Below are 21,989 nucleotides of genomic sequence, written 5' to 3'. Positions count from 1 at the left end.
CAGCAGGGCTTAGCTTTAGGAAATGCTATCATTATGATTTAGATATCAGTCATAAGTTAACTCAGAATCAATATTTGATGCTTGTACCATATTTAAATTATATTGCTGAAAAGTACATTAGCAATTTAATGCTTAAAACCTTCCTGACTTCTGACACAAAAACTAAGAAAGGGTCCAAGAAATAAGCAATGGAGCACATTTTCTCAAGTCTGGTTCTAAGGCTTCATTATACACTTTGTACAGTATTTACTTGTAAATTATGCCTTAATGGTATGGGGGAAAGGAGCCAATTACAGTTATCCTTCAATCTGAATATGTTATCTTTGCCCTCTGAATATGTTTTATGTTGAAATGGTTCCTAAAGATGTGTCTTATTTCTTACGTGTTATACAAATTCTGTGGGTCCCAGTAGCATGCAATTAGTTGCGCATGGGAACCCAATGATCCTGAAATAGGATGTCCGTTCCCCTGCACATAAAAAATTGCATCCAAACATTCCAGTGTAGCTCAAAGGAGCATTATGGTGTGAATTTAGATGCTAGAAGCATCTAAGTCTCTCTTGTTGCCTTGTGTGTGGGGGAAGGAACAACACCTCTGATTTACTGTACTTGCAGTTTTAAGGTATTAGTAACAGATAAACATAATTCTTTTCAGATACGTATAAAATCAGCATGTTATAGTAGTTACATCTTTTGCAACTGCCAGGTTTGATTTTCTAAGTGAGCAAACACATCAGCATGATGTCAAGAAAGGTGTCTGTTCTTAGAGTTCGTTTTGTTCAAAGGCAGCAATCTGTGCTTCCACCTACTGGAGAGTTTAATAATTGCTATTAAAAGGCCTTCCGTAGCACTTCAAGTTAATCTGAAGTACTCCCATTTCACAAAAGATATTCTTCATGGTCCACTTATCATGTTGCTCAGACTTCAGGGCTACATTTTGAGTGGTTGGTCTGTTCACAGATATTTGCATGTGTGGTTATAGACAATAAAAGACAGCAACCTTCCTATTGTTTAATATGTCTAAGCCTGGTTACAGCCTAGATAGAGCATTACCTGGGAACCATCTTGACTTCCATTATGAAGGACAGCTGACATATAAATATAATAAACATATTTATATAAAAGACAGGCCCATTGATTAGAAAGCATGGATGCTCTAATCTCAGGGTTATACAACAAACACTTTGTGGCTTGTTCTTCCATTGATCATAATTATAGCAGGAAAGCATAGCATAAATATTTCCCCAGCTGCTAGTATCCTTTATACATCAAGATGGAAAAAAGAATTCTTATCAGACATGATGGACTGGTTAGATAAACTGATGGAATATGAGGCAATGGCAACACTTAACACATCAATAAATCAGAAGAATTCAGACGAAAATCAAGTCCAATATTAGATTATATTGAACAGTGAAAATTGAGATGAAAAATCTGTTTTAGACTGCATATGCCACTTCCTACAAATATCAGTTCTGTAATATATAGTATTTTCCCTTTATTCTAAATAAAAAGTTCTTATTTTTTTTCTATACACTCTTCAGTCCTCTCAGCATTTGGGGTACAATCCACCAGAACAGAGTTGTGATAAGTTCATATTGAGAGAAGTTCTTCATGACCCAGTAAGTTTAAACATGAATAACTTTTCCTGGATTGGATTCCTCTTTCTCCTTCAATTCCTGTGTACTTGATCCTGTGCCTTTAAGCATTGACCTTTATTGTCTAGAGAATTTATTATGCTCTTTCTTAGATGAGTATCCTGAAGTTTTTGAAGGGATCTTGCTTTTACTAAAATATCTTTCACTGCTGAAATGACATAAACGATCCTAGGGAAAACACATCGGAAAAAAGAGTTTTTGATAACTGAACAGTAGCTAAGGGAATGTAAGTTAATACCATGGGGGGGAGCTTTTAAAATGTTGCCCTTTCAGTGTTTTCCAGTCTTGAAATGAAGATGAGGGGTTAGCTTGGTCATATGCAGAACAGAATCAAGAGTGGCAAGAGAGAGGACTGAGAAACCGAGAGCCAAAGCTGACATATTCACACATATCAAGGGTACACTCCTGGTCCACAGAAGTCATAAGATGGTAATATTCCAATCTGGAACAGTAGTCAGAGCTGATATATGAATGGTCATAGTATTAGGTGACCAGCAAAGAAGCAATGTTGGGCTCTTATATTTGCTTGGCTTTTTTCAGGAGATTTGGATTTCTGACTCAACCTGAACAGCCAAATTAAATAAATGGGAAATCTGGTTCACAGAGACACCTTATATATTCCCTAAACACGAAGAACAAGATGCATCTTACTTGCTGAGTGGCAGACTTAGTCAGCTGTGCCATACAGAAAATGAAGGTGTCCTCCAGTGCAGCAGAGACATGTTTTGCAAGCCTCTGGAATGAGATCTTCATCTTGGTTTGCAAGCTTCTCACTTGATTTGCAAATCTCTGGAATGGGATCTCTATTTATCTAATATCTCACATGTACTCATAGTAAACCCAGATATTTCAAGGCATATACCATTCCCCAAATAAATAAATTTGCCATTATGAAAGTAATATTACATTTCAAACAGCTCCAAATACATAATCCATATCTCTCAAGGATGCATTTGGCTATTTTACAGGCTGCCTATTTTGACTACCCTGCAGACATTTGTGCTGATCATTAGTTTGGGGTATAAAACAACATCCTTCCACATCCAACCCCCTGCCTCTTTTTCAATTTTTATTTTTCAGTTGCAAAAACCTTAATGGATGCAGATGTAGAGAAATGTCACCTAACTATGCAATTTGCCTTAACGGATTACAGCTGGGTCGCATTGGCATAATGGGATTTTTAAAAACTTTTTTCTTTGTACAAAAGATCCCTTTGCTATATCATTCTCAAAAACAGCTGTCTACACAACATGGATGACACAGGTTAGGAAATAAAGACCAGAACTCTGTGCAGAGTCCCTGACCTACTTCTCATATAGCTTCACAATAAAACACCGAGAAACATTAAGCTGCCAGATAGTAACTGGCCCAATGTGATCCAGTGAACCAGATGGATGGCTGAATAAATTTGATTCCAGAACTTAGTCAAAATTCAGCATGCTTGCCTCCTTTCTTTCACACACAAGCCTCTCTTTTTCTTTGACCAGATTCTGTTAGATGCGTTTAATTAAAGCAAGCTGCCTGATTAGTGAAAGGGTTGGAGGAGATTTAGTAAAACTGAATCACAGAATCACAGAATCATAGAGTTGGAAGGGGCCATACAGGCCATCTAGTCCAACCCCCTGCTCAATGCAGTATCAGCCCAAAGCATCCTAAAGCATCAAAGAAAATTGTGCATCCAACCTTTGCTTGAAGACTGCCAGTGAGGGGGAGCTCACCACCTCCTTAGGTAGCCTATTCTACTGCTGAACTACTCTGACTGTGAAAATTTTTTTTCCTGATATCTAGCCTATATCATTGTATTTGTAGTTTAAACCTATTACTGCACGTCCTTTCCTCTGTAGCCAACGGGAACAGCATCCTGCCCTCCTCCAAGTGACAACCTTTCAAATACTTAAACAGGGCTATCATGTCCCCTCTCAACCTCCTTTTCTCCAGGCTGAACATTCCCCTCAACCTATCTTCATAGGGTTTGGTCCCTTGGCCCCAGATCATCCTTGTCGCTCTCCTCTGTACCCTTTCAATTTTATCTATGTCCTTCTTGAAGTGAGGCCTCCAGAACTGCACACAGTACTCCAGGTGTGGTCTGACCAGTGCTGTATACAATGGGACTATGACATCTTGTGATTTTGATGTGATGCCCCTGTTGATACAGCCTAAAATGGCATTTGCCTTTTTTACCACTGCATCACACTGCCTGCTCATGTTTAGCTTACAATCCCAGTACCCCAAGGTCTCATTCACACACAGTGTTACCTAGAAGCATATCCCCCATCCAGTAGGTATGCTTTTCATTTTTCTGACCCAGATGCAGAACTTTACACTTATCTTTATTAAATTGCATCTTGTTCTCATTTGCCCATTTTTCCTTTGTGTTCAGATCTCGTTGAACTCTGTCTCTATCTTCTGGAGTATTTGCCAGTCCTCCCAATTTGGTGTCATCTGCAAACTTGACGAGCAGTCCCTCCACCCTCTCATCTAGATCATTAATAAATATGTTTAAAAAGTACCGGACCGAGCACCGAGCCCTGAGGTACCCCACTACTCACCTCCCTCCAGTCTGATGAAACACCATTGACAACAACACTTTGAGTGCGGTTCTCTAACCAATTCCCTATCCACCTAACTATCTGAAAATCCAGATTGCACTCCTTCAATTTATCCATCAGAACATCATGAGGAACCTTATCAAAAGCTTTACTAAAATCCCAGTAAACGACATCAACCGAATTTCCACGATCCAGCAAACCTGTTACTTGGTCAAAAAAGGAAACCAGGTTGGTCTGACAGGACCTGTTGGAGACAAATCCATGCTGACTTCCTTGGATCAACAAATTGTCCTCCAGATGTTTGCAGATTGCTCCCTTTAATATCTGCTCCATTATCTTCCCCACAACAGAGGTCAGACTCAATGGTCTGTAGATTCCAGGGTTATCCTTCCTCCCTTTTTTGAAGATCGGAATAATGTTTGCTCTCTTCCAGTCCTCCGGGACATCTCCAGTCCTTAGAGAGGTCCCAAAGATGATGGATAAGGGCTGTGCAAGTTCTCTGGAAAGTTCTCCAGAAAGTTCTCTCGGGTGCATTTCATCTGGCCCAGGGGATTTGAAATCACTTCAGGATACAGGTGGAGAATTCTGTGTGTGACCTAGACCGTTTATGCACTGGGAACTTCACTCCCCCAGTTCCCATGCAGGAGCACAGATTGGGGACAGATGAGGTGCACCAAGCCAAATGCTCCCCCATGTGGATCCAGGAAGAGGTGGAGCAACCTGCCATGACTAAAACTCCAACCTGCAGCCCAGCATGAAACTTCCAGTGCATAAACGGTCCTAGTCTCCACACTTACTATATAAAAGACTATGAAAGAATTTGCTAGAATCCCTCTTCCGGGCCTCCTATAGGGTTGCCAGCTCTGGGTTCAGAAATACCTGGTAACTGGAGGCAGAGCTGGGAGTGGGCAGGATTTGAGGCAGGGAGGAATTTCAGTAAAGTGCAAGTCTATGGAGTCCACCCTCCCAAGAAGCCATTTCCTCCATGGGACAGAGCTGGGTTGCCTGGAAAAGAGCTGTAAAACCAGGACATCCCTAAGTCCCACTTGGGGAATAGCATCCCTAGCCTGCTGTTTATCAAAGACAGAGGTTTGATATAGGGAAGCATTCAATCAAGCATTCTTCTCTGTGGCTTACAGTTCTGTGACAGTAAACAGATCATTGGCCCAGCCTATAAGTTTTGTTCATTATGGACAAGATCGTTTCAAGATCATTCTTTATAACATGTCCTAGCATAACTGGCATGAGGACATTTTAAAAAACATTTTAAATTAAACTTTTCTCTTTCATATTCCATTAAAGAGGCAAAAGAAAAGTGAGATACTTTGTTAAATAAAATGTTTCATAACCAAATGCATTACTTTATTCTATGATCTTTCAGGGAAAGCAAGGATAACATTTTGCTTAGGCAGAGCCTTGATCACAAAAGGCCTCAGAAACCAAGTTCAGGGAGTTCAACCACTCTTAGAGTATGTTCCAACTGGAAATCATAGGCTAGAACAGGGGTAGTCTGTTCTGGAAATCATAGGCTAGAACAGGGGTAGCCAAACTGCGGCCCTCCAGATGTCCATGGACTACAATTCCCAGGAGCGAATGCTGGCAGGGGCTCCTGGGAATTGTAGTCCATGGCCATCTGGAGGGCTACAGTTTGACTACCCCTGGGCTAGAATGACGCTCAAATCAAGACTGGCAGTTATCTGACATATAAAACAGAAATTATTGCAAAATAGATTGAAAGAAAAACCTCATCTAATAGGAAGAATTCAGTCTAGACATTATACCATAAGTAAGCACATTTTTCACCCAATCAAGGCCTGGTATTAAACACAAAAGTTCACTAGCTTACAAGTTGCCTACAAGTAAAATTCATGAACCAATTGCATATTGCTGTTAATTGCTCTGTATGTTATTTTCAGTTCTTTTCATGGTGTCACAGTATAAGGAAAAGAGAATCAAAATATCTATATTTTACACTTGATTCTTGTCCCACGCCATAGACCAGAATCCAGACAGCAGTTGTGATGGGTAGCTGACATCTAGATCTAATCCATGTAGGGTTGAGGCAAGTCCTTAGGTCAGACAAAAACAATGTTTGAGGAATCCAAGGGAGGGATGATAGCTGAGGACAGCCAGATTCTGGTTGAGTGGGGAGCCCATGCTTGCAATTCAGAAGGTCCCAGGTTCAGTTGGAATAGAAAGATGTTTTAAATCCTGGAGAGTTGCTGTCAATAAGAATAATACTGCACTAGATGAACTAGTGGTCTGATTCCCTATCAAGCCCATTCATATGAACTTTATGTATAAAATCACATTTTGAATGAAATGCAAAATAGAACCCCACCCAATTTCTTTTTAAATTCACAGTTCTATAACAGTGGTACAGGGAAATTCATCTTTAATTTTTTTTTTAAATACATGAATTACAAACCACAGGTCAAAGTTTCTCAACTTTGGCTTATCATCTGATACTAAAACAGTCAATTGCAGACATTTCTTTTTTTAAAAAACGTAGATTCAACAGAATATTAATGCTTTCCCAATATGTATAGTCACAAGGTATTTAGCTACAAGAAAAGAGAAAAAAAGGAAATATTTTGGAGCACAGATCCTGCTGTGCATGTTAGCAATCAAATTCCTTCATAATAACTGATTGATGAGATTTAGCTGATAAAGTAACTAACTAGGAAGAGGAACTAACAATCAGTCATATATTAAAAAGTTCAATCTTGCAATGCCTGTTGTGCAGCAGATTATCCAGTACTGATTTGTATTTTTTTGCTATCTCTTGTTTAAATAATACATTATTCTATTTATTGTCATTGAACAGCGCAGATATTATTTTTTAAATCCAGTCTTTTCAATTTCTTTAAACTATTGCTATCGCAATCTTGTATCATCACAAATTTTAGTAGATATGCATTTCTTAAGATTCATTGCTGTTTGAATACTGCAGGATGGTTTAGGAGACATGATTCAAAGATACCTTGTAGAATTCCACAGTGACCCTGAAGATACAGCAGTGCCAAACTTCACTTGTACAGGGCTGATGTTAGTGTGGCACCAATGTAGAAATGGGTAGTGTCAGAGGCATGTCAGGAGCCAGACTGGAGTTAGGTTGACATCATAAGTCTCCCCAATCTCTATTATTTTATTCTTTATTTATTATTTGGATTTATTTTCCACCACTATTGGAGTTGATGAGGCATCGGAGTCTCTGGATGGGTCTGTTATCCAATATAACTTGTAGTGCCTTACCCAATTTACTATGTTGTGAGCTTTCAAAGGTAAGAGTCTGTTTCAACTGCTGCATGAAGCAGACTGTAAACATGCTGGAGATATATACTCTGTCATCCAGAGAGTGCTTTCTAGCAAAGGATGCTGGAAATACATGTTTAGCAAAAGGAAATAAAAAAATAAAACATTTTCTAAAGAAACAATTATCTGGGGGGCATTCTCCTTAAATTATCAGCAGGAATATTTTTCAGTTCATTTTACAATACTGTTTGAATCTATATAGGACATAGAATCCATATCATAATAATCTTCCAGTTGCCAATGCAATGTTTCAAAAGTTGGCCGTTCCTGAGGTTCAGCATTCCAGCACTGTAGCATGATTTTATAGAGCTCTTGAGGACAGTTCTCAGGCTGAGGAAGTCTGTACCCTTGATCCAATCTCTGGATGACTTGATAGCCCATCAAACCTAGATTGGAGTTTTAAAAGACTGATATTGTAAACCATGCAGAGTGATCATTTAAGCTGGAAGTGGATCGTGATCCTGCAAATATCATTGACTTTCAACGTATTCTCTTGTGGAGTCTTCAGTCTCTAAAATCCCCGTGTTGATATATTTATAATCTCCCTTTCTCACTTAAAATTTAAAACTAAGGAGCTATATAAAATCTATAACAAACAGCGTAATAAGACTGGATTACAAAGTTAGAAATCAATGCAATAAAAAGAGTCTAAACGAGGGTGGCCAGACTATAGCACTCCAGATGTTCATGGACTCCAATTACCATGAGCCCTTGGACATCTGGAGAACCACAGTTTGGACAGCCCTAATCTAAGACATGCCATATAATAAATGCTAGAACGGGATTAGAGATACAAGATACCAGCTTTAGTAGACTTCGATCAGAAGAATACAGTTGTCACAGAGTATCATACTGAGAGAAGTAATCCTTTAAATATGTGGGTCCAAGGCCATAAAGAACTGATAAAAGTATGATGTTTCTTTTATTCTCTTCCTACCTTGCTAGCAAGATATTATTAATTTAGGATGATTCCCCCCTTCCTACAAAATGAGAAAAACTGAAATGGTTCCAGTTAAGCAAGTCATGGAACCCACAAAATATATTTGCCAGACCTAAGAATCTGTTGAACACAGAAGAACGCCCAGTCCCAGGGAGAAAATATTTCAAATCACTCACCTGAATAAGGCATCTTTCCATATGTGATTATTTCAAAAAGAAGAATTCCAAATGACCACACATCTGATTTAATGCTGAATTTACTGGAGCGAATTGCTTCAGGAGCTGTCCATTTCACAGGTAGTTTTGTTTCATGTTTGGCTTCATATACATTTTCATTTTCTAGCTATTGAATACAAAAAAAAAAAAAGCACACTTCAATGTCAAATTATAACTGCTGGATTTGAAGGATTAGATTGTTTGGGGACCTTTCCATTTCATAGGCTATATTTACATTATGAAAGAAGTAAAGCTAGCCTTTAGAAACAAAAAAGGGAAAAATATGTGGAAAAAGAGAGGAATTCAACACAGCACAAGAATATGAAGAAATCATGTCCTCTAGTGATGCCTTAGGAACTGAAAGCTATCCCAAATAGTCCCATTATGTCTGTATTCATATCCGTTTAAGGAGGCATGCCAGAAGTTGCTCCACATCAAAAAGATGTGGTCTTAAACTCTCTTCCTGCTATAGTTTATTAGTTGCTTGGATTATCTTTGGGAAATTATTCCTATATGTGCAAATCTGGTAGTCTGTCTGAAATATACTCTTAACTTTTCACTTGTGAGCATTATTTAGCACTACTCTCCAATATTATGTCATCCCCTCCACTATTTCTCTCCTTCACCCTTCAGGATATCAAGAGTTTTTTTTGAAACTGCAATCCCAGTGAACAGGAAAGAGAATAAGAAAAGCCACTACAGCTGCTATTAAGGGAGGAGGATACAATGGCACTTAGTCAATCAGGAGTAATTTCCAGAAGGGAGGATGGTCACTGTTCTAGAGTTGCCATAATGAAGAAGAATGGAGCCTTCACAGCTTACTCCTGAGAGAAAGAAGATTGGTCTGGAGATGTGAGTAGAGATGGGTACAAAGTGGCTCATGAAGTAAAGTTTGTGACAAATTTTGGCTGGTTCATTGTTTACAAGCTGAACTTCATGACCGACCAACTCACACAAACTTTCCATGAACTTTCAGTTTGTGGATTCCTGATTTTAGAAGGCTTCTCTATGCTCTAGCATTTTATAGATGGTATAGAAGATTATAAATCTAAATATTGTTTATTTACTCAATTTATACACCACCTTTCTCTGCAACAGGGAATCAAAGTAGATTATATCAGTGCTTCTCCTCTTCTCCTTTGTGTGTGTGTGTGGGCTCATAAAGTTGCAGTTGACTTATAGCGACCCCAGCAATGGGATTTCAAGACAAGTGAAAAGCAGAGTTTAGTCTTCCTTGGTTGTCTTTCCTCAAAATACCAAACCTGCTTAGCATCTGTAATCTAACAAAACTGTGCTATGCCATGCTGCCTTCCCTCTTATCATTAATTATATTACATTGTATCACTAATTATTTTAAAATTGCTGCTTCATTGTGGACCAAGTCCTTGGATTCCATGAGACTTAGAGATGTGCTCTGCCAAACTGAACCTGGAAGTTAGAATCTCTATTTGTTCATTGCTAGCCCTTCTTTGCCAACTACACATGCAATATTGAAATGCCCTTGATTAATTGGGCCTTACTATTGCAAATCCAGAATTTGGCAATGACAACAGCACAGGGCCCTTGCTGGCACCACAGACAGAGGACTCGTGTCTCTCCTTCATAAGAAGACAAGGCAACAGCAGGAGCTAATGCATTCGAGAACCTTTGTTTGGTGATTAATTGCTGGTACCAAAGGGCCATTGACTTTGATAATCATCTCTTAAACAGTTCCAGGACTAAAAATACAGACTCCAAGAGATTTAAATTAATATATTGGTTCAAAGGGGCACCAATTAATTTAGGCAAAGAAAGCTGACAACCATTGGGAAATAAAAGGAAAATTATTAACTTGTAATTGAGGTTTTCTTCCCTTCTCAGACCAACTTTCTAAGATTTTTTTTTGCAAAATTATTTGGGAATGCTTTCTGATATTTCTTAATTCTTAAATAAATCCTGGGGATGATGGTACAATATTTTTCCACTAAGGTTTTATTTGACTTCATTGATTCTCTGGCCTATTTTGAAATAGCTGGATTGATTTTCCAAATATTGAGTTTTCAATATAGAACATGTTCATTCATTTATAAAAAGTCCCCTGGTTCTTTACAGCAGCGGTCCCCAACCTTCATCTGGTCGGGGACCGCCTCCGGGGGTGGGGGAGAGCCAGCGGCCCGGCTGCCGCAGTTGCTCATAAACACGCATGCCCAATTGCTGTGCATGCGCGTTTTGGCCACCAGGGGGCGCAAACGCGCATGCGCAGCAGTTCCGCGCGTGCGTGTTAGCGTCGCTGCCGCGCCGGCTGCCACACCGGCTGCCGTGCCGGCCTCTTTCTCCCCCCCTCACTGCAGGGGGGGAGGCAGGCACGGCCGCTGGTGGCCCGGTATGATGGCCTTTGCAGCCCGGTACCGGGCCGTGGACCGGGGCTTGGGGACCCCTGCTTTACAGAATATATAGCCTATATATCCTATATACACTGTGTTCAAATTAATGGGACTATCTGATGGTTAATTTTTATACAGTGTATTATTGCATTCTAGTCTCAAAGTTACAGGAAGAATTACTCCACTTTTCACTATCCCCACAACAGACACCCTGTGAGGTAGATGGGACTGAGAGACCTCTGTGAGAACTGTAACAGGCCCAAGGTCACCAAGCTGGCTGTGTGTGAAGGAGTGGAGCTACAGCTACAACGACTATCAGTGCTAGCTCACCAATTTCCTCTTCCCACAATACTGCCCATTGGAAGTATTGAAGAAGGAGGCAACAGGACTGGCCAGGGGCTTATCTGCACTGGGCTTTTCTGCATCTGATCCCAATTTACGCTCTGATGACACTCATGTTTTTTCTCCCATCTGCACACTAGTTCTTCTCTGGCATATCCAAGAGTGGATTTTCTCTGTTTCAGTGAAGAAACGTGGGCCTACAAGCATTCTATTTCAGGTGCAGATGCCTTTGGAATTTCTTTCCCCACCTCCAGCATGGACAGTGTGCCAGTAAAGAGTTTTGATGTTTCCCCCACACACACACACACACATTTGCAATCATTTTTTAAAAGAAAGTGTTAAGTGTTAAGCATCTCTTAACACAAGAAGCACTGGAGTGCAAAATGCAAAGCCCAGAATTAAAAGCCCTGCTCCTGCCGGAATCAAAGGGCCAATTAACAGCTCAAACTGAGGGAGGGAGGGGGAGCCCTTCAATGCCAGCTGGAGCCTCACACAACCTCTGTCCTTCCTCCTGTACTCTAGGTAAAAGGCACCTGCAAGCACTGGCACACACCTGGCCACCCCCCCATCAAGCAGGAAGGAGATTGACATCTGGAACAATTCAAGTGCAGAAGAGAGTGTCTGAGTGAAATCTGTTTTGAGTCAGAAAAAAAAGGAACGTTACAGATCCGTTGCAAGATCTGGGTTCAGATTGATCAGAACTTGGCAGGATCAAGGGTGGGAAAAAATTGTGAGTGCAGACAGTACCCAGGTCTGCAGGGGCTATTCAGCTTTGCTTGATCCTGGGCTATTCAGATTTCCCAAATCCAGCCCCAATGCCAAGCTTGAGCAGCTCTATCCAGAATTACTCCAGTCTAGGAGTGTTAAAATGAGGGATGCTTGAACACTCCCCTCCCCCTCAAGTTCTGCTCATGTTCTTCTTTTTGGTCACAAACAGAGAACCATTTCTTACCAATTGTTAGGTTCATTTGCAAGCCTATTCATTGGGTTATTGCTTGCTTTTTCAAAGATTAAAGTGCAATGCAATCAGCAGCATTTCAAGCATAAACGGCCTTACATAGCCCAGTGAGATTTCTCCTCCCCCCAACAGACCAGTCCATCACTACACACTGCTTGACAGTCAATTGTATAAATAAAAAGTAAACAGATCTATCCAACAGCCAGGGATTATAAACACTCAGTTTTTGAAAGGAGTCTTACTATTCAGTATTCATTTAAGTCTCGATTATCCCTGTTGTTTCATGTATGGGCCTCTTTGCACAGCCTTAAGGAGGTGCAGTTACCCTCCAATGCCATGTATTACCCTGACTCAACCATTCACAATCAATTTCACCTACTATGCAAATACACAAGTGCCTGCAAGACAAGGAAACAAAACACTGCTACCACAGTACTGTGTAGCTGCAAACCTAGCGGACACTGGTTCAGCTCCAAGTATAGGAGGCAAACAAATCATGTGTCAAACATGATATGTTTGCATGTTGAATGAATTCAAGTTACCCTTGGAGTAACTGTGAATATGATTGCACTGTAAACATTCCCTATCCTTATCTTTTCCCTCTTAATAAAACACTAAGGGGTGTTGGGGTGGGCTCAGTCCGTGATGGGGAAGGGCAACAATTGGTCCCATGACCCTGGACTGACAAGCGAAGGGGCCAATCGGAAGGCGCAAAGTGCCTTCTGATTGGCCCCTTACCAGGACAGACCAAAATTCCATCCAGCCAGGGGCAATCTGGAGAAATGGCTGCCAGTCTGTTCCTGACCACCAAAGGGAGAGGACGTCAGTAGATGAGAATAGGGGGATGAGAATAGAGGCTTGGACAGGCTGCACCAGCCCTTTTTGCCCCGAGGCTGTCCTAACTGCCTTGTCCAACTGTAAATTGCCTCAGAACCCTGACAGAGCTGGCAGGAGGCTGCAGAGTGCTCCCCCCCCCTTAAAACCTGCTGCAAAGGAACCCATGACAGGCCCTAACTGAGGGAAGGAGGCGTTTCCAAGAGCAACGCAGGGGAGCCTGAGGACCTTTCTTTTGAGGGGGGGGGGACTTTCCACTTCTGCCAAACAGTTGGCTGACAGGGATGCCACAGAAAAGCCCCTTCTCACTTAAAATACTGCTCTGGCCGGGGGTTAGACACAGCCAAGCCATGTGTCTTTCTTCTTTGAAACTCTCTGCAGATTTGAGGCCACTGTACAGCGTTATTCTGCAGAAGAAACTGTTTTTTTTTGTCTCCTGTTTCATCTGCACAACAACCCTGTGCAGTAGGCCTCAAGTCTTTCAATTCAACAACAACAACCTGTGCGGGAGGCCTTAAATGTTTCTTCTCCACCACAACCCTGTCCAAAGTAGCCCTTTCTGCCTGGGGAGCTGATCTTTATACTCTGCAGGTGAGATGTAATTCCAGGAGCCCTCCAGGCCACACCTGTAGGTTGGCTACCCCTGGGATGGAAATATTCCTGGAGGTTTGGAGGTGGGACTTCAAAATCGTACAATGCCTCAGAGTCCAGCCTTCAAATGAGCCATTTTTGCCTGCAGTTGGTAGGGAGTGGTGCAGGAGTGTCCCTCCTGGGCTATGGGTTATGGCCAGCCCTTATCAGCAACTGTTTGTATTCTGGGGCACAGACAGGCAGACCAGCATCAGTCCTGTGAGTCTGGAAAGTGCAGGAAGATCTAAATAAATACTTACAGCCTGAAACTGTAAATAGTGAGAGGGAGAGGAAGGGAAGATTATTGGAAAATGCTTTGAGACACCCTAGGCCTGCTGGGTCACTGTGGCCCATTCCCAGTTCTCTCAGACCTCTCACAACTCCACATACCTCACAGGTTGACTATTGTGGGGAGATGAATGGAAAAGGTGTTTGTAAACTGCGTTGAGACTCCTTTGGATAGTAAACAACAGGTTACAAAAATCCATTCTTCTAAGGAGCAACCATGAAAGAAGCATGTGGGCACATAACATTTTATCAACAGCGAAAAAATGGAGAAGGAACAGGGTGGACACCTATGTACTGTGACCACCCCATGTGTATTAGGGCAGAGGGGCATTTCGGTGTCGGTGGCCTAATTCCCACAAGAAGGGAGATGACACAGAACTGGGAGGAATTGTTTGCCATGTAATCTTCCACTAAGAAGAGTCTCCAGTCTGATTTTCCCTTCACATATCTGAAGACATGGCTCTGGAAAGCTCATCTGTAACCACTATGCCACAATTCCCAAAGGTCAGTCTTCTCCCACACTCAACAAACATTCCAAACCACACTCATATCTTCACACCCATGCCCTCAATTTGCCATTACACCACCACAACCTCCCACACAACACACACATTCAACCCCATGCCCTTACAGACTGGACAACTCCTCCCCTTCCTCTTCCCACTGCCAAGCTCTAGCGCCCGTTGTATTCTTGGATACAACGGGCTTTGCCCCTAGTAAAGGAATAAATGTACTGTAGAACAGGGATAGTCAACCTGTGGTCCTCCAGATGTCCATGGACTACAATTTCCATGAGCCCCATGCCAGCGTTTGCTGGCAGGGGCTCATGGGAATTGTAGTCCATAAACATCTGGAGGGCCACAGGTTGACTACCCCTGCTCTAGAATACCTCCTAATGTGTTTAATTAACATTAACAGTAGGCTGCATATATGCATAGCTTGATTTCTGTGCTGTGGCTTGGCTTTCTTGAATTATCTGTTTCACATGCAGTTTTCAATCATGCTTTCTGCAGAACCAATTTGTACTACAAATTGGTGTTCGTTAAACTGTTGACCTCACAAGTCCCTCTTGCTATTATCTTGCCCAATTTCTTCACCTGGAATCCAGATTTCTACCACTAGTCCTGCAATTACACCTGGAGGAGTTCTCCTGTTTTCATAAATACACTGTTGAAGGCTCGGGATCTCATCCTGGCTTTCATAATAAAGGGAACGTTAATGTACAATGAAGAACGCATGATCATTTGAAAGCTTTGATGCCATTATGATTGTTAATATTATGTCATAAAAATAGAGCATTATTACTGACATTATCAGCATCTTATCTTATAACTAATGGTATCAAAAGGAAGTTCTTGAAAGGTCATCCGAGTATTGATTTCTGTTTCCTTATAAATTTTAGGTAAGAGACTGTTGATTACCATCTGTCACCTAATAGGTAGAGTGAGCCTATGTTTTGTACGTAAGTTCAAGCTTGGTAACCTTCACATGCCCACAGAGGGTTCCTGGAAAATGGGGCTGGAACAGAAACAGCAAAGTTTTCCTTTTTTGTCTCCTAAGATATTTAGTGAGAGGAAAGTGAAGGTTAGTTCCACTTCTTCCCTGATGCTGTAGTGGGAACATTCATACCAGCATGTCTTGAACAAAATGAGCTTTTGTTGCACCTCTAAACAAGAGGAACATACACATTTTGAGGTATTCACTGTAGTGACTCACAGACCTCTTAGGTGGGATTTTTCCTGTTACTTTCAGCTTAAGATATTTACATGGCCCACACAAGAAATATTTTTCCTGATTCCTCCAATGTTCTTTGTTGCTGCTAAGTCTCCAGTAACAGCAAAAGAAAAAAAATGCTATCCTGGAAAGCTCACTTACAAGATAAAATACGAAACTGTATTACTGGCTGCCCGTATTTGGATGTTGAATGTGGAGGTTTTATTCTTGGGTGCTGTGGCTTTCCTCTAGGGCAGTCAACTCGATTTCACTAATTAAGACCCTGAGAAATCCACGAATGACTTCTCCAAGAGATTTTACTGATATATAGTACCTGTGGGTGGGCTCAACTAGGATCTGGAGTATGGGGTACAGGGAAAGGATGTATTCTCATTTATCTTTGTACCATTTTGCTAACTTCAAATACCCTCACAGAGCTGCTACTTGGTGTAGCGGTTAGGAGTGTGGACTTCTAATCTGGCATGCCGGGTTCGATTTTGCACACCCCCATATGCAGCCAGCTGAGTGACCTTGGGCTCACCACAGCACTGATAAAGCTGTTCTGACCAAGCAGTAATATTAGGGCTGTCTCACAGTTGAGCTGTGGCTGCCCCCTCCCACAGGAGGGAGCTGACAAAAGCATACTTGGCCATGCCTCAGCACCTGGAGATGGTCAGGCATCTCTGCCTTTGCTTGGCTTCCCAGCTACCAGTCATGCTCCAGAGTTCATCACAATGACTCCTGAGAGAGGAGGGCTGCTGTGTCCTCTGCACGATGGATCTGGATGGTGTGCCTGTGGAATGGGGGGTGACCAGGAGGGTCTACAAGCTTGGCAGGATGAGCATGTGCTATAGCTGTCACCATACTCTCTGGGCCCTGGGTCTGGTGCTTGTAGGTGGTTATGCTCAGCAGGTGTTAGATAGGCGAGTAGATGGTGGAGCAGGTGGGCATGTAGATAATTGGTTAGGTAGACAGGTTGACAGTTGGTTAGGTAGGCAAGTACTTGGGTAGGTAGGCAGGTAGACAGTTGGTTAGGTTGGTAGGTAGATAGGTGGAAAGTTAGAGCACCTGACCCAGGACCCAGGGACTGTGTTGGGAGCTACACCCTATCCAGGCCCCTCCAAGCTTGTGGACCTTCACGATCATATGTGTGGCCACCACTTGGCCCCCATGGGGGCTCCCAACACCCATTTCAGTCATGATCAATTAAGTCCATAGGAAACCATGCTCCTCTCTAAAGCTATGACATGGAAAAGTAGGTGGGTGGATGGCCACCTCCCAGGGCCAAAGGGGAGAAGGGTGGATACTGGACAAGACCCAGAAACCATGTCCACAATGAGGTGATATAGTCAGGGGGCTCCACAGTGAATTTCACATGCATAGCACCTCAGGAAACAGCTAAACAGTTAGTGAACTCAAGTGAACCAAAGATTCATGAACATGGGGGGGGGGGGGTGTCCATGCAAGTTCAGGTTTCAAGGTTTGTGATGTACCCACAACCCCCCACAAACTTCCATTTTTTACATTCATGTGCACCTCTAGTTGGTATCTGTTGTGATCTGTAGGTCTGTGGTCACTTGAAATAGTTTCCCTACGAATATGAACCTCTGATGTAAGCAACTACTTCCACTGAAGTACTAAAAGTGTGTCTGGATCCAAGGGACAATTTCAATAGTTGCAATCATGCAGCCTAGCAGATGTGCTCAGATCATACTCTTGATTTTGCAGAGCAAGCCTGTTTCACAGTCTCAACAATCTTCTCTGTTCTGTCTAGTGGAAGAAACACTTTTTTACTGGAATCTGTCACTGCCCCCAATGTGTGATGACTTGGGCAGGAGTCTTCTGGAAGCCAATTAAGAACTCACTGGAGAGACACTGGATAGCATCCTGAATGTCCCTGAATGCCTGATCTAGGGGAGGTGACTGTGACCTTCAGCCTCTCCCTAAGATCAGTCACTGGGAGCTGGTGGAAGGTTGCAAGCAAGAGAATGGAAAACGGCAATGCAAAAAGGACAGAGTTTAGCAGCTGAGAAGGCTTAAGGGCTGAGGGGAAAGGGTTTTTCTGACTGAGGGGAACTGTCAGAGAGCTGCTTGGAACAAACTGAAAATAGTAAATTAGTAACTAAAAGATTCCAGCAGGGTAGGTATAGGACCTCACCTCAGTTCAAAAGTGTATTGGAAGTGAAACGTTGTTTCTTAGATTTTATTTTCCTTGGTATTTTGTTCTTGTAAATAAAAGTTCCTCCTTGGGAATTACTATCTTAGGGGTAGAAAGCTGTAGGATTTGTAGTGCTTTCTGTAGTAGAGAAGGGAGCTTCTTGTGAGAAAAATGGCAGTAAGCTGGCTTGCTGTGTTGAGGGACCTCATTGTTGTCAGACAGCTGGCACTCCTCTTTATCTAAATCTGGCTTCCCAGCTACCAGTCTAAATCTGCACTGGAATACTCAGGGTCTTGAGGAGGACTACATACCTGTAGTCTGAGAAATTTGAATAATTGCTCCTAATGGGGAGGGTATTTTTAGAAGTTGCCTTTGTTGGCCAAGAGGAGCTCTGGCCTTTTCCTGTGTCTAGAGGCCCTGGAATAGCTAGGTTAATTTAAAGGTGTTTGGCTGGAGAGGAAGGGGGAGGGGTGAGAGGCCATGGCTCATCTGTTCTAGGAGGTAAAGCAACTCCTTTTTCTTCTCTAAGTGATTGGAGACAAAATGCTCTAATCAGTTCTGTAAACCTGGTGGGACAACAAAGGACTCTCCACTTTCCAGGCTTCCCACATGGTGTGGAGCTATTGTCTCCTTTTGACACATCACTCGGCTGCCGATACAGGCCATTCCAGCTCATCAGTAGATTTGCCAGAAATTGAGCCAGATTATCCAAGCTGGACATTTCACAGTCTCCAGGAGCTCTGCTGTAGTAGACATCTGCAGGGATTTTCTACCTCGCTACCTTCCCCAACTCTCCAACCATGGGAGGAGGTCCCATGGTTGGAGACTTCAGCCACCAACATTGCCATGACTGAAGCAGTGAATGAAGGCAGCCTTAGGGAGACAGCCCCAGAAGAACGAAGGTTCTGTATTGTTTTGTTTAAACGTAGGGAAAAACACACAGAAAGGCATAAACCTGGAAAGGAAAGAACGAAGTGCAACTAAAGAAGTTCCTTAAAGGAAAATCTCAGGAGTTCTCTAAATCCACTGTTCTCTCAGGCAGAGGCACAAAAAGACTGTGGGATGGAAAGTGCAATCAATTACCTGCCTCTAGGGAGTGTGGGAAGAGAAACACAAGCATTACCAGAGTGTTCTCCTCCCCCTTGAGATAGAATTCCTATTATACCACATTATGAGCACCCATTATTAATATTACTAAGGGCATAAATGATCAGAAGTCTCTTCCATGATTCATATATTAAAATATCTTTTAAAATTATTGCAGAAAACTACCTTAAAAACGCGAGCGAGTCCAAAGTCTGCCACTTTGTAAACATTGTGTTCACCAACAAGGACGTTTCTGGCCGCCAAGTCACGATGGATGTAATTCTGAGATTCAAGATAAGCCATTCCTGAGGCAACTTGAGCTGCCATGTCCACCTGCTGAGGTAAGTGGATCCTAGAACCTCCATCATCTGTACAAAAAATCCCAATACCTTATCATTTAAAGGAGGAAAAAAGTTACAGATTTGAGATAGCTGGTTGGTAAGAACCAGAAGAACAAGTCTTAAGAACTTAAGAACTTAAGAACTTAAGAACCAGAAGAACAAGTAGCAATTAAAAACTGTTTAATTGGTAAACAGTGGTCAATATGAAATAGAAAAGTACAGGCTCATAGCTTCTTTGCATAATAGACAGCATTCCAATATTTCATTTTTTTTTAAACCTGAGGGCTTTTTTAATCAAGAGATGCTAATTGTGTTTTTGTATTTCCAATATCTCTAGACCAAACAAAGCTTATATTAACTAGCATGCCTGTTTTGAAAAAAATATTTATTTTTCACTTTACATATGGCTTGCAGTTTTGCAAGTGGTATATTTCAAAGGGTCTGTGGATCTCTGGAAGTCCCTGGGAGCTCCAGAGGGGGTTCACAGCCTTTCCTCCCCTGCCTTGACTTGCTTACAAGCTACGGGATGGGCTGCCTCCACCCAGAGGGCTATATGAAGGTCTCTGTTCAGTTACAAAGCTCTAACTGGCTTTGGACCAGCTATTATCGCTTAGGTTAAACTATCTATTGCATTTTGATCTTGCCAGTCTTTCAAGGAAATCAAGGCCATGTATGTGGATGTCCCTTCCTATTCTGGATGCTTACAACAACTCTTTGATGCTTGACTGGTGAAGCCATCAATTAAGCTTCATGGTTGAATTTTTAATTAAATTTTAAATATTTCTATCTCACTCTTTCCCAATCAATGACTTAAATAAATTTAAAAACAAATACACTATCACAGTGACAGAAAATACAGATGGAAGAAAGCGTGCCACCACCTTTGCTCATAGACTACCAAAGGCATAGTAAAATGTTCTTTTTCGCAAAGCACTCAAAACCAATGTCTTTGAACTGGAATCTTCCTGGGCAACTCTAAATACTACATCATACTGGCTTCCAAATTAGTTGCATGTTTAAAAGAAATGAATAAATAAAAATTGCTCTTAAACATCAACTACTTTGCAAAGTTATGATGAGACTTTACCAAACAGGAAAGCAAGGGCAAGCATATCATTACAACCATAGATGATGTTCTATTATTTGTAAGGAGATGACCTGGCCATTCTGTGAAATCCAGGCACATTTTTCTTCTCTGTAATTTTACCAACCACTATAGTCTTAGTATCCCATCAGAGTTTAGTGATCTGTTCATCTTCATTTGTAATGCATTTTCTGTAGCGCTAGCTCCACACTATGTTGCTAAATGAAATGCATCCTACTTACTTTGGAGGTATTCTAGCAGACTTCCATGTCTCATCAGCTCCGTAATGATATAAATTGGATCCTCTAAGGTGCAAACAGCATAGAGCTGTATAAGCTTTGGGTGTCTCAGGTTCTTCATTATATGTGCTTCCCTCAGGAAGTCTTTTGGATCCATTGAGCCTGAAATGAGAACAGCGACAAAAGAAAATTAGCCTGTGTTATTAAAGGCCATTCTTGTCTGCCCCGCAGTCTTGAATAAATGACTATGGCCACTTTTCTTTCCTTTGCAGAACATGTCATTGCAAATATCTAAGTTATTCCAGAAAGAAATCTATGGAAATGGAGAACAAAGGTTTCATATTATGAATTTTTCAAGTTTAATAAAAATAACTAATAACCAGAGCTGATGTTCATTATTTTATGTCTAAAGGCTTACTTTTACCAGTTGTGCCACTGCCCCTCGATATTCAAAATTATCAGTAATGGGGTAGTAATCTTCAGCATCTCAGTTGTCTATTTTCAATGCTTCTAGCCATGGACCCTGGCCCTAATGAGTAACTTACTCATCACTTCAAAGTGACATTGTTTCAGTTCATTTTACCTTGGGATACAACATGTTTATGACTTAGCATTTTAGTGTAATTTTTAGAGCAAAAAAAAAGAAAATTCAACATTGTGCTACACATGCAGTAAACTTGTTGAGTGCCCAGAGAAAGTCAGACTTCAAAAGAACATATAAGAAGTCACAGGAAAACCAATAAAAAACATATTTTCAGTTGGAAACAACTGGTGTCTTTGTGTCCTTTGAAAATGTCTCCACATCCTGTTATTCAGTATGAGACCTCCTATCAGTGTAGGGATCCATTCCTGCAGCAAATTTTAATATTACCTTCAAGGTGAAATGCAGGGCTCCTTTCACTCCATTACTGAAAAATCTGTACTGGCTGCCCATTTGTATCCAGGGACAATTAAAAGTGCTGGATCCTACCTTTGAAACCCTAAATGGTGAGGGGCCAGGGTACCTGAAGGAACAGCTCCTCCCATATTGTCCAGCCTGCCTGCTAAGATCTTAACCCACCTGTCTTCACTGGTGAGTCAAATGTCAACAAGAGATAAGGCTTCTTCAGTAGTTGCCTATGGAATGTTGTTCCTCTTGAAGCATGCCTGGGATCTATTCTATTCTCTTCTAGGCACCAAGCAAAAACATTTTTGTTTACCCAGGGTTGTAATGAAGGGCTTGACCTTTTAACACGGTTTTTATAGTGTGCTATTAATTAAACTTGGCTATTCAGTTA

At 41.6% G+C, this 21,989-nt stretch overlaps 1 protein-coding gene and 1 long non-coding RNA gene across 3 annotated transcripts in view; one reads left to right on the top strand and one right to left on the bottom strand.

Annotated features, from left to right (window-relative positions):
• Positions 1-586: 586 nt before the first annotated feature.
• LOC143819691 (uncharacterized) lies at positions 587-21,096 on the top strand. Of its 2 annotated transcripts, none has more exons than XR_013225043.1 (5): positions 587-1,621; positions 9,310-9,528; positions 15,494-15,553; positions 19,227-19,389; positions 20,985-21,096. It is a non-coding gene; the product is annotated as an uncharacterized LOC143819691 (long non-coding RNA). The 2 variants fall into 2 exon arrangements; XR_013225044.1 differs by having other exon boundaries at positions 591-1,621; positions 15,494-15,529.
• Positions 5,531-21,989, bottom strand: part of FRK (fyn related Src family tyrosine kinase) — a 61,775-nt gene continuing 45,316 nt past the window's right edge. The window contains exons 6-9 of the mRNA XM_077301589.1: positions 20,716-20,874; positions 19,235-19,416; positions 8,638-8,803; positions 5,531-7,907 (exon numbers count right to left, since the gene is read on the bottom strand). Of these exons, the coding sequence (XP_077157704.1) occupies positions 7,693-7,907; positions 8,638-8,803; positions 19,235-19,416; positions 20,716-20,874 (722 nt within the window). The 3' untranslated portion in view covers positions 5,531-7,692. The remainder of the gene's footprint in view (positions 7,908-8,637; positions 8,804-19,234; positions 19,417-20,715; positions 20,875-21,989) is intronic.

Source organism: Paroedura picta, chromosome 1 (assembly GCF_049243985.1).
Source record: "Paroedura picta isolate Pp20150507F chromosome 1, Ppicta_v3.0, whole genome shotgun sequence".
In the NCBI taxonomy this organism is placed as follows: domain Eukaryota; kingdom Metazoa; phylum Chordata; class Lepidosauria; order Squamata; family Gekkonidae; genus Paroedura; species Paroedura picta.
The sequence above is the reverse complement of the archived record's forward strand: the minus strand, read 5'-3'. Positions and strand labels throughout refer to the sequence as shown.